Genomic DNA, 15,395 nt, shown 5'->3' with positions numbered 1-15,395 from the left:
TTGAGGGTTCTAATAACTTAAAACTTTATTAGGAACAATAGCAACATCGTGGTCACATGAGAAGAGGTGGAGAAGCTGTGGAGCCCCAGCAGGTCTAAGGTGGGGCTGGAGCTGGGACTCCAGGCCTGATACTCCATCCTTTCCTGTCCCAGGCAGAGAGGATAGAAACAACCAAGACCCTACAAGCAACCTACAGAGGAGTAGACTGAGGCCCAGGACTGGCCCCCAATCCAATACAGCAGTCCAGACACTGGAAAAAAAGATGCCTGGAACCCTCAAGAAATGGCCTCTTTCCTGGAAACATGCCCAGTCACACAGCTGGGCCCTCCAGTGCCATCCCTGTGATAGGCACAGCTGAGGCCTCAGGGTGCGAGGCGGGCTGAGGACAGCCTCAGGGTTGGAGTTCTCCTTTCCACCTGCACAGCCTCTCATCCATGGCCTGGAGTGTGGCCTCGTCCTGCAAGATACACACTAAGCCTTCCACCCAGTGGCTAGCCAGGCCCAGTGGCCTTCTCCTGGCTTTCTCTCACCTTCACAAAACAGAATCGGATGTAGTGGTCAAAGTCCTTCTGATGGGGCCGGCTGAAGAAGATGGAGACAGGGATGGCCACCAGGCCCTGGGGATGGGGAAGACCATGTCTGCATATAGCTTTGAGGGGACAGAGAGTAAGGCTGGGTGTGTCCCCTCCATCTCCTGTGCTGGTCAGGAGAGAAGCCCCAGGGCATCATACTGGGTTTCCCCAGGGTGCAGAGAGACAGAACAGACTCTGCAGCATGCCTGGGCAGAACTGGGGAAGAGCGGCGTTTGAACCTAGAGATTTGAGCATGGTGATACAAGCAGACAGGCTAGGTCCTCACTGTCCAGGAGGGAAGGCTGCGCTCAGAGAAGGGCAGGCCCTCCTGCAGCCAGCGTGACTTCTTTATGCAGTCAGCCTTGTATCAGGAGTCATGGAAAAGGATTACCTGGTGTCCCTTGACTGGACCAGGCTCATGACCTGTGCAACTACGTCTACTGGCCTGGCAAGAGCCCAGCCTACCTTGTCTTTGATCATCCACTTGGCGAAGCGGCTGTCATAGGGCTCGTCCAGAGCACCAGGCAGGTTGGGCATCTTGCTCTCTGAGGCAACAAAAGAGGTTGTGCTGAGTCCTTGCCAACTTTGGAACCTTCCCAAATCCTGAATGACACTGCCAGACCCACTCACTGAAGTCTGAGATGTCTGCAAGGAGGAAGTAGCTGCCCTGGGGAATCATGGGCCTGAGGCCCACTGATTGCAGGCTACGGATCATGTGATCTCGGTTTAGATGCATGGCCTGTGGCAGCTGCAAAAAGTAGCTGCTGGGTTGTCCAAAGTGTTGCTGCTCCCGCTCAAAGCACTGGGCTACTGCAGCCTGGACAAGACAGACAGACAGACAGACAGACAGACAGACAGACTGATGGGTCAGCTATGACCTTTCTGGGAGCTTTTTCTGGCACCTTCCCAGACCATGGGGTTTCCTGCCCTTCTCACCTGGGCCTGTGTGGGGCAGTGGAAGATAGAGTTCTGGTGCACAGTCCGCAGGTGCTTCATGATGTTATCTGGACCCATGACCCAGCCCACCTAGACCAGGAAACAGTAGGCCTCAGGACCAGAGGAGGCCACTCTCAACCCTCCCGCTGCTGCCGCCTGCCACATGGTCACACTTACCTTCCAGCCAGTGGCACTGAAGCTTTTGCCTGCACTGCCAATGGTCAGGGTCCGATCCCACATGCCAGGGAGGCTGGCTACCGGAGGCCAAGAAGAGCAAATGCTGAAGTGGGCAAGGTGGAGGGAAGGGACCCAGGGACAAGGACAGTCTCTTAACTGAGGATTTATCTGCTAAGCTGTTGACAGGACCCATTCCATTTCCTGTCCCTGACAGCCTTGGGAAGCAGATATTACTGCACTCTTCAGAGCTAAGGGAGGGCAAGTCCCCACCCATAGTTACACCAGTGCACAGTTCCACAGCCCCAGGGCCTGATCCCCAGGCTAAGCTGCTCCCAACTTGGGCTCAAGCCCTGCTCAGGTGTCCAGGGGATGCTGTAGCAGGCCTGGCTCACCGATGCTGATGTGCTGATGCCCATCATAGACCAGCCACTGGTAGACTTCATCAGAGATGCACAGGACATCATGCTGCTGGCACAGAGCAGCCACCAGCTCCAGCTCCATCTTAGAGAACACCTGTGGGGGCCAAGGTTAGAGGTGTGCAGCTGGGACTGTCCCCAAGTACAGAGCCTGCTCAGAGTACAAGACCATACCAGGTCTCAGGGCTTCTCTGGACCATCTCTTTGCAATACTGGGATGCAATATTGGTCAGTATTGCATCTAGCTCTGTTCTGCAATACTGACCCTGTGGGACTGGCTATCTCTGGATCCCACTGTATAGACAGATAAAGTCACTGTTCCAAAGCTACCAGGAAGTGCTGAGGCACTCAGCCCATGCACCCGAGCCTTCACACCTCTGGGAGGACTGGTCCTCAGAGTTTCAGGTATTCAGCCCTCCCACTTCTTCTTCTGGGAGAGTTCATGTTCAAGAACAGAAGGAAAAGTCAGCTTGCAGAGGTCTCTGAATGGATCCCATGGTACCTTTCCCAAAGGGTTGTTGGGTGTGTTGAGGACCAGGACCTTGGTGCGAGGTGTGAACTTGCTGGCCAGTTCTGTGGGATCCAGTTGCCAATCATTACTGGATCCTAGTTGCCCCTTAGGAGCAGGGTTCTGCAAGAGGAGGTGGGAGGGGCAGCAGTATTTACTTTCCTGACCTCAGCTCATTTCCTTTGGCATCTGTCCCCATCTCCCTTCTCTCAGCTCTGGACTCCACCTCCATCCTCCCAGTTCCGAGGACTCCCTTCCCTTGTCTATGTTCCAGGAGTCCCTCAATCCACTCACGCCCACCCAGGCACCTTTGCCAGCCTTTGTCCATCACCACGCAGCATTCCTTACCGGCCTCAGGGACACAAACACAGGGTGACCTCCAGCCATCATTGTCATGGGTTCGTAACAATCAAAAGCAGGCTCTATGATGATGACCTGGTTCAAGGGTTAGATTAGCGGGGTCAGCACTGCCCTGAGTTCCTCCCTCCCATTCAGATGTCACCTCTCACCTCGTCTCCTTCGTCCACCAGGGCCTGAAAGGCTGTGAACAAGGCCCCATAGGCACCCACAGTCACCAGCACGTTCTTGAGTGGGTCCATCTCCTGTCCCAGCAGCTTGCCAAAGAAACTTGCCAGGATCTTTGTCAGAGGTGGGTAACCCTGCCAGGACAGCATGACCAGGCATCCAGGATCAGCCCAGACTGCCCCAGCTCAGCTGCACCCAAGCCTTCTAGCACTTTCTAGCAAAGTCAGCTTTCTTGGGCTGAACTGTTTCATCTCCTCTAGCAGCCTGCCCATGGAGTCAGACCCAGAGCTGGTGTGTGGGGAGAAGCTGACATTGTGTCTATCTCCATCTTTAGCACAGCAGGGCAGCAGAAATCCACACTTCCCTGCGTACCTAAGGGCACATTTGTGCTTACCTGACACCTCCCCCACCCCAACCCCCACCCCCGCAGCCCTGGAGACCCAGATTATTTGTTGGGGTGCATTACAAAGTAGAATGCCTGAGAAATGGTCTTGTCCAAGGTCATAGAGAATGAGGTGCATAAATAGCGTGGGTTTTTTTTCCTTTTTAAACAACAACAACAAAACATTTATTTGGAGGGGCATGGTGGCACACGCCTTTAATCCCAGCACTCAGGAGGCAGAGGCAGGCGGATCTCTGAGTTTGAGGCCAACCTGATCTACAGAGTGAGTTCTAGGAAAGGAAGGACTACATAGAGAGACCCTACCTTAAAGAAAAAATTATTTAGTGTGTGTGCATGCAAGTGTGTGCATGCATAGGTACAATACCACACACACAGTGGTCAGAGGACAGCACTTAGGAGTGGCTCTCTCTGCCTACTATGTGAGATCTAGGGACCAAATTCACAGCATCACGCTTGGTGGCAAGTATCTGAGCTGTTTTGCTGGCCCTTACTTCTCCTTCTGAGCTCTGATACACACTGACTGAACACTGGCAGACTTGGTGCCTATGCTACTTAGTTTGAGGAAATAGCCATCACGGTGGTAAGTCCTGGAGGCGGCAGCATGAGGCAGGTAAGCACACTGTGTCAGCAGTCAGGAACCAGTGAGAGAGGGTGAAGACAGGCCCAAAACACTCAGGACTCAGCCAAGTGGCTAAATGAAGGACTAGAACATATGCTAGAACCCTAGCATGCCAGACAGTACACACAAAGATGAGAACAGTGCATGAAAACGAAGTTCACACACAGGCATAAATAACGCAACCTGTGAGGGGACAGAGATGCCTCGTGCTTTGTGCACTCTTCCCAAAGCAAGCATCGAGTCAAAGATGCACCTCCTAATGGAAAAATAAATAGAGTCAGGGAGCCCAGTTGAGTTTGGTGATGCATACTGAAGGAGGACTGTGTCTGAATAGAAAAGAATTAGCTAGAACAAGCAGCCTGGAGACACCAGAGTGACAGGAAGGATGGAAATGCCTATGGCAGCCTGCTCCCACTCTGCTAGTGAGACACAGGGCCTTAGACATGACACACAAACACTCAGCCAGCAAAGATGATGTGCTTTTTTTCTGTTGGCTTAAGCAAAGAATCTTCTGGGTTTCTCTGAGATCAGCCTCTTGGTAGGATGTCAAGGAGTAAACCTAACTCATGGACAGTTTACCAAGACTTGTCTACCATGTTTTAATGTATATGGCCTTCATTATTATTGTTGTTATTATTATTATTATTGAGGGTCTCAGTATATGGTCTGACATAGTCTATATGTAGACTAGGGTGGCCTCAAACTCACAGAGATCCAACTGCCACTGCCTCTTGAATGCTGAGATTAAAGGCATGTACTACCACACTTGACTTTCTTTCTTTTTTTTTGTTTTTCGAGACAGGGTTTCTCTGTGTAGCCCTGGCTGTCCTGGAACTCACTCTGTAGACCAGGCTGGCCTCGAACTCAGAAATCCGCCTGCCTCTGCCTCCCAAGTGCTGGGATCAAAGGCGTGCGCCACCACTGCCCGGGCACACTTGACTTTCAAGTCATTAATTTTACCCACAAGTTTATCCTAAGGGACGGAGAAATGGCTCAGTGACTAAGGGACGGAGAGATGGCTCAGTGACTAAGGGACGGAGAGATGGTTCGGTGACTAAGGGATGGAGAGATGATGGCTCAGTGACTAAGAGCACATATTTCTCTTTCAGAGGACTGGGTTCAATTCCCAGCACCCATTTAAGGCAACTCCACAATCACTTGTAACAACTCCAGGGGACCTGCCACCTCTGGTCCACAGGGCCACCTGCGCTCATGTCACAGACCCATATACAAACACATATAACATAAACCGATATTAAAAATAATAGAACAAAGACATATATGCTTTTAAAGATAAACTGGCAATGTTTATAGCAGCCGTGGGAAGCAGCCCACTAGTCGGACTGGGTAATTAACAGATGGCACATCTGGGTAATGGAAGAGAACTAAATGGTCATTAAAAAGTGTGAGGAAGATGCAGAGAACAAAGCTCCACCTGATATGGAACTCCTCCACCTAAGGCTCAGGGAACATGACCGAAGACTGAGTGGGAAGACTGGAGGAGCCAGGGACAAGGATGTCTGCTGAGACAATGTCTCCTAGACAGCACAGGGAAGCTGTGGAATTTCAATAATATCACTGCCTAAACAAAACCTTCGTGAGGACAAAACCAGTTGACATGCCAACATGGATGTCGGCCATCTCACAAGGCCCCGTGCAGTCAGCGGCTGCTGAGAGAGTCACTCTTAGTGCTGAGCCCTCCACACTCCGTAGAGGAGTACTAAATGACGTCTGCATGGCGCGTTCTTACAGACATTCTGACTATGACAGCCGAGGGAGCGCTGGTGAGCTTGAGTGGGAATGCTGAGCACGGACAGAGGTGGAGGAAGAGGGAGATGATGTCAGTACAGTACTGATGCATGGATTCCAGAAAAGGACTGAGGAGCCGCACGGGCTCAGCAGGAGCAGCGCTTGGCACCCCAAGGCCCTGGGCTGGGGGATTTTAAAGGATAAAAGGACTGAGGCTTTGACTGGAAGGATGTCTGGGGTACATTCCTTACTGACAGCATCAACTTACATTATAGTACATTATATTACAGGATGAATCCATTCAAGGTAAGGAATAGTAAGCATCACAAAGAATGTTGGGAAATTCCCTCCAGGCAGTGCCGAGACTGCAAAATTTAAGAAGCACTGTTCTAGCCAGCAGTGGTGGCACATGCCTCTAATCCCAGCACTCAGGAGACAGAGGCAGGTGGATCTCTGTGAATATAGTCCAGCCTGGTCTATAGAACAAGTACCAGGACAGCCAGGGTTACACAGAGAAACCCTGTCTTGAAAAACAAAACAAAACAAAACAAAACAAAAAGCACTGTTCTAGTCCAATGTTGGCAACTGCCTATTGTGTGGCTCCTCACAGAGCCCCTGGGATTTATAGTCTGATGCCAGCTGCAGCCTGTCTTTCCCGGGTTAGTTGAGGTACTACCTCTTCCTGGAAGCTCCCTTCCTATGACCATGTGCCACTTCCCCCTTTCTCAAAGCCTGGGTCAGATGCTTTGTTCATGAAGGTTCCTGATCTACTTTCTGCCCTGGGACCTGAGGTGCAGGGCACAGGACTCTTAGTAACTGAAGGATGCTGAACTGGGCTCTGTCCCATGAGCCTTGACACTTAGGCTACATCGGTGCCCATTCTCTAGGACCTTCAGGAGAGGCAGGAGACTCACAAACGCCATGGTGTACTGGTTGAGCATGAAGTCCTCACTGGTAGCCTTCTGAAAAGCTTGCACAGCAAAGTCTGGAGGTGAGAAGTCAGGGAAGCCCTGGCCCAAGTTCACAACGTCATACTCGTTGGACAGTCTGATAAACTCCACCCTGGCAACAAATAGAAAGTCAGACTCTGGGAGGTCACCTGTTCCCCCGAGGGGTACTTGTAACTGTTTGGGTCAGGGAGAATATACATAAGACAATTTAGAAAGATAACACACCTCTATCCCCACATGTGTAGATCCTATGTTTTAAGGTGGCCAGGTCCTATACCAAGCATATGGCTCAGCCCAGTAGACTTCAAACTTTGACCATGACTAGGTAAGAAACATTTGTGGGAGACTTTGGGTTGTCACATGCCATAGGCTACAGCCTGTCCTCTCTTCTCCTAACTTTCTATCATTCATTCTCCACTTGGCTGGAGAGCAAGCCAGCCAAAGCTCCATGCCCGAGCTACACGCCCTGGCTGCTCTAACACTTTAGAGACACCTGCTGAATGGGGCGTGGTGATGTATTGCTTGGAGATCCCAAAAGGATGTCCTAATCTGTTACACATCCTTTCCCAGCGAAGTGTGAAACCCTTGGCTCTGGTCACCACCCAGTGGCCTGTGTGACTGACTGTGGTCTGGGCCAGTCTGCAGACACAGAGCTGAGTGGCAGACAATGCCAGGCTGTTCCTTTGTATCTTGGCAGTGGCCTCCATAATAAGTTTGTGAGGTCGGTAGAGCACATTCTCTGAGTCGTGTGCATTGCTCTGGTGAGTTAAGTGACCCCAGGAGGAACTTATGGGAATCAGGTTGCGTATGTGGGAGAAATCGCGAGTGTGCATGTAAAGGTCAGAGGACAACCTTGGGTGTCACTCCTCCTCTGTCTCCTTCTCTTTTTGTTTGAGCCAAGGTGTCTCACTGGTCTGGAATCCCACTGAGTAGACCAGACAAGTTGGCCACTGAGCTTCTAGCGATCCACCTGCCTCTGCTTTCCTGGTGCTGGGATTAAAGGTGAGTGCCACCACAATTAGCTGACCCAAACTCAGGCTCTCACACCTCAGAGGTCATCACTGTTTTGAATAGGTTATCCTTACAGCCCCAAACTAACAGCCAAACAGTCATAAGCATGAACCACAACGTGTGTCTGGGCCTGGCTCCGTGTGGTGGGTCGAAGACCTGTTGTTGTGGGACATGGCAGGACCATGGACAGGACATATGAGCTACAGCACTGTGTGTGTGTGTGTGTGTGTGTGTGTGTGTGTGTGTGTATACCAGCTATATCACTATTTGATGTGTGGCCCCCATAGATGGGAGGGCAGCAGTAGAGTAGTTCTGTCTTTTTCTGTGGCTTCACAGGGTAAGACTTCACTTTAACTATAGTTTCGTGCATGACCAACCATCTAAGAGATTCATAGTCTAGTATGACCCCAGTTTCCACAGGGCATCTGGGGAACTTTGTAAAATACAAATGCTGCCCACAGGGATGTCTGGAAGAAAGGTGGCCCTCACTTTGTCTAAAACAAAAACCAAAATCACTTTCCCCCGCCTTGAGATGGTGTCTCTCTTTGCAACCCAGGCTGGCCTATAACTCACTATGAAGCCCACGTTGGCACCAAACTCACCATCCTCCTGCCTCTGCCTCTTTTTTTTTTTTTTCCAAAACAGGGTTTCTCTGTATAGCCCTGGCTGTCCTGGAACTCACTCTGTAGACCAGGCTGGCCTTGAACTCAGAAATCCGCCTGCCTCTGCCTCCCAAGTGCTGGGACTAAAGGCGTGCGCCACCACCACCCGGCTGCCTCTGCCTCTTGAGTGCTAAGGTTACATGCACATGCCACTGTATCTGTCCAATTATTTTTTAAATTATTTTAAATCTTTTAAAGTATTTAATTTTATTTATCTGTACCTATGTATGTGTGAACACAAGCACATAGGTGCCAGGAGGCAAGAAGAGGATGTCAGCACCCCTCAGGCTGGAGTTGCAGGCAGTGCATCACCTAGTGTGGGCTCTGAGAACTGAACTCAAGTTCTTTACAAGAGCAGTAAGTGCTCGTAACCACTGAGCCACTTCTCTAGCCCTTGTTTGGTTTTGAAAAAGAGCTTCACTGTGTAATTCTGGCTTATTTGGAACTCTCATTACAATGAGAAGTCAACAGCTTCAAACTCAATGAGATTCATCTGCCTCTGCTTCTGAACTGCTGGGTATAGTCATGAGCTACTGTATCTGACTATTTGGGGTGTTTATTTGTTATGCTAGGTTGCTGTCCTGGAACTATGCAGCTGAGGTTGGCCACTTGCCTCAACCTCTAGACTATGGGGATTATAGGTAGGTGTCACTATACCCAGTGTTCCCCCACCCAAAAGCAAGGTTCCTGGGTTGTTGCTCAGGGACCTTTGACTCATCAGCTCAGCTGGCTCCAGAGTCTCTCCTGTAGTTGGGAGGGTTATGTGTATGCTTCTGCATTATGATGGCTGCTCTTGGTTGTCAACTTGACAACATCTGGAATTAACCAATCCAAGTGGTTGGGCACACCTGGGATGAATTTTCCTTAATGCAATCTTTTGAGGTGGGAAGATCCACTTTCAGTCTGGCCCACACCTGCTGGCAGCCTGTAGAAGGACAGGGAAGAAGGAAGCTTTTGCTCTTTGGCTGCTTGCTCTCCCCAGCAAGTCCATTCCTTCACTGCATTAGAGCTGCTTCAGGATCGCAGGGTAGACTGTAGAGCAGCTGAGACAGCCAGTCTCATGGACTGCACAGCTTTGGGTTCTTGGACTTTGTTGGTAGACAGCCATTGTTAGCTAGATCGCAGCCTGTTAAATCCCATTTGTATTCATTCTATCAATTCTGATCCAGCCAGGCAGTGGTGGCGCACGCCTTTAATCCCAGCACTTGGGAGGCAGAGGCAGGCAGATCTCTGAGTTCAAGGCCAACCTGGTCTAGGACAGCCAGGGCTATACAGAGAAAGTCTGTCTCAAAAAACAAACAAACAAAAAAAAATCTGATACTCCAGAAAGCCCTGCACCTCTGTAACTTTTCCAAGTATACAGCTCTGTTTATGCACCTGGCTTAATGTAAGGAAGAGAGAAAGGAGATTTCTGAACGTTTTCAAATACATTTCCACTGTATTTACTGTAGCACTAACAACATGCACACAGTCCTTCCACATCCTAAGTGTGTTAGAGCACTAACCTGGAGCCCTGGGTCCCCTCCCCAGCACTGAGGGGGAAATATTGGTCTGTATCATACTTTCTTCTTTTCCATTGTCATGTGCATGTATGTGGTGTAAATTGTGTAAATTCATGTCTGGATGTGTGGGCACACGTGTGTGAATGAGTGTGCGTGCGCATGCGTGCATGCACAGGTGGAGGACTAAGGTTGATGTTGAGCATTGTTCTCATGTTGAGCATTGTTCTCCATTGTTCTTCTATATTATTCAATGAGACAGGGTCTCCCAGTCAAACCCAGAGATTGTCAATATGGCTGGTCATGCTAGCTAGTTTGCTCTGAGGATTCCTTGTCTCTGTCTTTCAAGGCTGGTATTACAGAGAGGGAGCCATGATTACCAGGCATTTACATGGGTTCTTGGGATCTGAACCCTGGACCTCATGCTTGCATGGCAAGCATCTAGCCACTGGGCCATCTCCTCAGTCGCTGTAACAAACTTTCCTAGCTTAGCTCATCCTAAAGTACCTATGAAATAAAATGAAGGCTGAACCTTAGTATTTGTGGTGAAATGGGTTTCAGACCACCTGAGTACAGGATATCTAAATTGGCAGAAGATCCAGTCTCTTAGCATAGCATTTGCATACGATCTGAGCACTCTTCCCCTCTTCCCACATCCTTCCCCCCAACCCCCGCGCTGGGCAGGCCTGGTGGGTCCGTCCTGCCTTCCCACATAGCTCCTCTCTAGAAAACTCAGTGCCAGCCACTGGATGCGCCATGTAAACCGCTGTTAGTGACTGAGGGCAACAACTGTCTTTATGTGTTCAGTAAGAGTGTACATTTTTCTTTTTGTGAGTGTACATATGTGCGTGTGTGTGTGTGTGTGTGTGTGTAGTGTGTGTGTGGTGTTTGGTGTATTTACCCATGAACATACATGTAGAACCCAGAGGAGGTGGGCAAGTATCTTGACTTATGACTCTCCTATTTCTTTGATACAAAGTCTCTTGCTAACCTGGAGCTAGGATGCTGACCAGCACAGCAAGCCCCAACAGCCTTCCTGTTTCTGTTTCTCACAGCTCTGAGAGTACAATGAGACATGGCCCTGCCCAGCTTTTTAAAAATAATATGTGCTAGGATTCGAACCTAGGTAGGTTCTCTAGCAGATGCCACAGGCCCTTAGACCCACTGAGCCATCTCTCCAGCCACAAGGATGCTTTTTTTTTTTTTTTTTTTTTTAATGCTTTTGGTTTCCAACTGGATGAATCCCAGATGTATGGAAGCCATAGGTCTGGAGGACCAGTTATCATCCATGGGAGCCATGCCCTGCTGCCTGATTGGAGCTGTTGCTAGTCCACGAGGCCCTTCAGGGAGAGAAAACCATCTCCAGTTTGTACCAGTGTTTCCTGCCCAGGTGGGGTCATTCAGAGATTTGAAGCTAGCCCACTATCTCGCCTCTCCTGTGCTGTGGCTGGGTACAGTGAGTCACACAAGTCAGAGACTGTCAGCCCATAGGAGAAGGTTCAGCCAGATACATTCCCAGTCTGTCAGCTTACCAGGGGTTGTGATCGATCCCATCCAGCCTTCGAGCCTGCAGCCGTTTGGCCATGATGTGCTGGGTACAGAGAAGGTAAGTCCAGTGTGAGAATCTTCCTGATGTTGAGTGGGAGCAACCCCAGACAGCAGCTTTAAGACCATAGCCCCACCCTTCACTTTCCTGAAATGGGTGGAGACCCAGGCTCTGGCGGCCTAGCTAGCTGAGACCTGTTCTCCCAGCCTACCCTTGCTGACTCCTTGAAGGGCCCCATCACCCTTCCAGCCTCTACCACCCTCCTGAGGGAGACTGTGAGAGGGGAGTTCACCAGCCCTGACTCCAGAGCTCTGATGGTCAGGTTACAGGTGACCCAGAAGGCTGAGGGCTGGGAATAGGGGTGTGAGGTGAGAAGGATGGTCCCAGGAGCACTGGGCACTGGCACTGGCAGAGATTCCTGTGCTTGTACACACACTTAGGATGATCTGGCTGGGCTCCTTGTACAGAGGAGAGCTTGTGGCAGGCATAGGGGGTGATGTATTCAAGGTCACAACAGGACTCAGGACTGTTACCTCCAGGCCAACTTTGAGCTCTGGTGAGGGGTTTTCTCAATCAAGCCCAGGAGGGAGCAAAGCTAGGTCACTCCCATGCTTGGAGGACAATGGAAAATCATGATGGTTGGTCAAGGTCTGCTAAGTCCCCATAGCACCTTCAAGGCACAGGAGGACCAGAGGCACACAGAGGCTCAGAGAAGCTGCTGCAGACCCTGTCACAGTGCTTGTGTTAACAGTCTTGGCACCAGGCCCTGCCCTGGAGAAGCTTTGGGCCATGTGTGGTGTGTAAGGCTTCTCAGCAGTCTGAGACTCCTGGGGATGGGAACTTCTGGGGTATGGCACAGAGCATCTTTACCAGCTCTGTGTCCTGCCCTTCTGCTAAATCCTGGATGGTGTCACAGCTAGCACTCACAGTATAGACCTCAGAGCTCAGAAGAGGGTGGTCCTGAGACTACCTCATTACATCCAAAATGTCAGGGGTGATTTTCATTGATATGTTGATTAGCAGATATTTTACTTTTTCTTCTTTAATTATTATTTTTCAATTTATGTATTTTTTTAATGCATTGGTGTGAGGTTGACAGATCCCCTAGAACTAGAGTTACAGACAGCTGTGAGCTGCCATGTGGGTCCTGAGAACTGAACCTGTGTCATCTAGAACTAGAGTTACAGACAGCTGTGAGTCCTGAGTCATGTGGGTCCTGAGAACTGAACCTGGGTCATCTAGAACTAGAGTTACAGACAGCTGTGAGCTGCCATGTGGGTCCTGAGAACTGAACCTGGGTCATCTAGAAGTACATCCAGTACTCTGAGCTCTCTCTCCAGCCCCAAGTTTTGACTTTTTGAGACAAGTCCTCACTGTGTACCCTGGCTTGCCTGGAACTCACGATGTAAACAGGGCTAGCCTTATACCCTGGCTTGCCTGGGACTCACGATGTAAACAGGGCTAGCCTTGTATCCTGGCTTGCCTGGAACTCACGATGTAAACAGGGCTAGCCTTGTACCCTGGCTTGCCTGGAACTCACGATGTAAACAGGGCTAGCCTTGTACCCTGGCTTGCCTGGAACTCACGATGTAAACAGGCTAGCCTTGTACCCTGGCTTGCCTGGAACTCACGATGTAAACAGGGCTAGCCTTGTACCCTGGCTTGCCTGGGACTCATGATGTAAACAGGGCTAGCCTTGACCTCATAGACATCCTCCTACTTCTGCCAAAAATATTAGAAAATATTTTTCAAATTTTATAAAATAAATTTTCTTTTATTTTTTTTTAAGACAGGATTCTTTTCTGTCTCTTTAGCCTAGATTGACTTGAACTTGTGGCAATCCTCCTGCCTCAGTCTCCCAAGTCTTGGGGTTACAGGTATGAGCCATCAAGCTGGGATAAGTATTTTACTTTTGTTGTTGTTACTGTGTTTTGAGACAGGTCTCACTTTGTAGTCCTGGCTGGTCTGAACTTTGCACTGAGGTTCGGGATGGCCTTGAACCCATGAACCCACAGCAGTCTTCTAGCCAAGCCTGTCATCCCAAGCGCTGGAATTCCAGATGTGAACTACTATCTAGGTAAATCCTCCCCCCCCCTTTTTTTTTGGTTTTTCGAGACAGGGTTTCTCTGTGTAGCCCTGGCTGTCCTGGAACTCACTCTGTAGACCAGGCTGGCCTCGAACTCAGAAATCCAGCTGTCTCTGCCTCCCAAGTGCTGGGACTAAAGGCGTGCGCCACCACCGCCTGGCTAATACTTTACTCTTATGATTAAAAACTGTAGGCGACAATCACAATTTAAAAAGAATGGTTAGTGATAGAATACACTAATATCAATAAAACAGAGTGCAGAGCAGGATGTGCTAAGTGTTTCAAGTTTTTATTTATTTTATTTATTTTGAGGCAGGATTTCTCTGTGTAGCCCTGGCTGTCCTTGAACTCACAGAGATTCTCCTGCCTCTGCCTCAAAAGTGCTGGGATCAAAGGTGGCCCTACTGCCACTACCAGCTATAAGTATGTTTTTTTAAAATACCTAGGGCTGGGACTCAGTGGGTAGAGGGCTCGCCTCCTGTGAGCCCTGGGTTCAATCCCCAGCATCACATAGCCAGGCATGATGGCACATACCTGTAATCCCAGCTTTTAAGAGGTGGAAGTGGGAGAGGGTCCAAGGGTCATGTACAGCTAGCTACACAGTGAGTCTGAGGCCAGCCTGTGCTACATGACACCATGTGTCCAATCAATAAATAGAAATCCCTAATCTGTATATATCTATGCATGCACACTCTGCTTGCGCATGATGTAGGGATGACACAGTAAGAAGGGTGTCACCCAGGGGCTCACAGAGCTTCTTCCTCTCTCTTTCTGCTTTTTTGCTTCCCAGTTTTCATATGGTCCTCCGTTTGGCAATGTGTACAGACAATGCATTATTTGATTGCTTGGGTTTTAGTTTTTTTTTTGAAAGTTATAGCTTAACCCTGTCTTGAAAAACCAAAAAAAAAAAAAAAAAAGTTTTAGGCTTTTTTTTTTTGGGGGGGGGGGGTATGCACGTTACAGCATGTATATGTGTAGGCCAGAGGACAACTTGCAAGAGTTGATCCTTAGTTCTGCTATGTGAGTCCCAGGCATCAAAGTCATGTCGCCGAGGCTGGGGCAGGTACCTTCAGCTGAGGAGCCATCTTTCCAGCCTGATTGGTTTATTTCTGGATCCTTTTCAGTTTTTGATTGACTCTAATGAATGCACTTGACACTGCTCTTTTCTGAGTTTGCGCCTGTCTCTAACCTACAGATTCATGGGCCTTTCCCCAGGTCATGGCAGCAGAGCCTCTCCCTCTGGACAACAGTGTGAAGTCAGATGCACTAGGTGCTATTCACCTGGTGGTGTGACAAGAGGGGGTGGGGAAGGAAAAGGGAGGCAGAATATGAATGAGATGAATGAGGTGAATGAATGACTGGATGGATGAGGCCGGACAGTGGGTGTGGAGGGACAGAGGATGGCATAGGGGAAGTTAGGTTGGGGTGGAGAGGGTGCAGGGCAGGAGGGCACAAACTTACAGATGGACAGAAATGAGTGGAGTTAAATGGCCTTGAGAAGGAGAGAGAACTAACTGTTACTCCACAAATTTGGGGTACTCAAGAGGGTGGCCTTCAGGAAAGGCAGTCAGTACATGGAGAAATGAGGGAACAGCGCTGTTCTCAAGCTGTGTATACCACAGTCGGCCGACTAAGATGTATTGTGCACCCACTGTGTACTGTGAGCTGGGCACTGGGATAAGCATGGGTGGGCAGCAACCGACATACAAGCATCCATGCAGAGCTAGGATCCAGAT

At 49.7% G+C, this 15,395-nt stretch overlaps 1 protein-coding gene across 4 annotated transcripts in view; it reads right to left on the bottom strand.

The window, feature by feature from the left end:
- The window catches only part of Kyat1 (kynurenine aminotransferase 1), a 28,550-nt gene continuing 13,155 nt past the window's right edge, over positions 1-15,395 (bottom strand). For 2 of the 4 annotated variants that reach the window (XM_028756900.1, XM_028756902.1), the window contains 12 exons: positions 11,560-11,618; positions 6,820-6,967; positions 3,119-3,268; positions 2,958-3,044; positions 2,604-2,732; positions 2,078-2,198; positions 1,686-1,762; positions 1,509-1,598; positions 1,203-1,389; positions 1,038-1,117; positions 531-617; positions 1-457 (listed from right to left, as the gene is read on the bottom strand). In XM_028756900.1, coding sequence (XP_028612733.1) covers positions 392-457; positions 531-617; positions 1,038-1,117; positions 1,203-1,389; positions 1,509-1,598; positions 1,686-1,762; positions 2,078-2,198; positions 2,604-2,732; positions 2,958-3,044; positions 3,119-3,268; positions 6,820-6,967; positions 11,560-11,618 — 1,281 coding nt within the window. In that variant the 3' untranslated portion in view covers positions 1-391. Of the gene's footprint in view, positions 458-530; positions 650-1,037; positions 1,118-1,202; positions 1,390-1,508; positions 1,599-1,685; positions 1,763-2,077; positions 2,199-2,603; positions 2,733-2,957; positions 3,045-3,118; positions 3,269-6,819; positions 6,968-11,559; positions 11,619-15,395 lie in introns of all 4 variants that reach the window. The other 2 variants (XM_028756901.1, XM_028756903.1) reach the window with 2 other exon arrangements.

Source organism: Grammomys surdaster, unplaced genomic scaffold (genome assembly GCF_004785775.1).
Source record: "Grammomys surdaster isolate TR1022 unplaced genomic scaffold, NIH_TR_1.0 126133, whole genome shotgun sequence".
NCBI lineage: Eukaryota > Metazoa > Chordata > Mammalia > Rodentia > Muridae > Grammomys > Grammomys surdaster.
The sequence above is the reverse complement of the archived record's forward strand: the minus strand, read 5'-3'. Positions and strand labels throughout refer to the sequence as shown.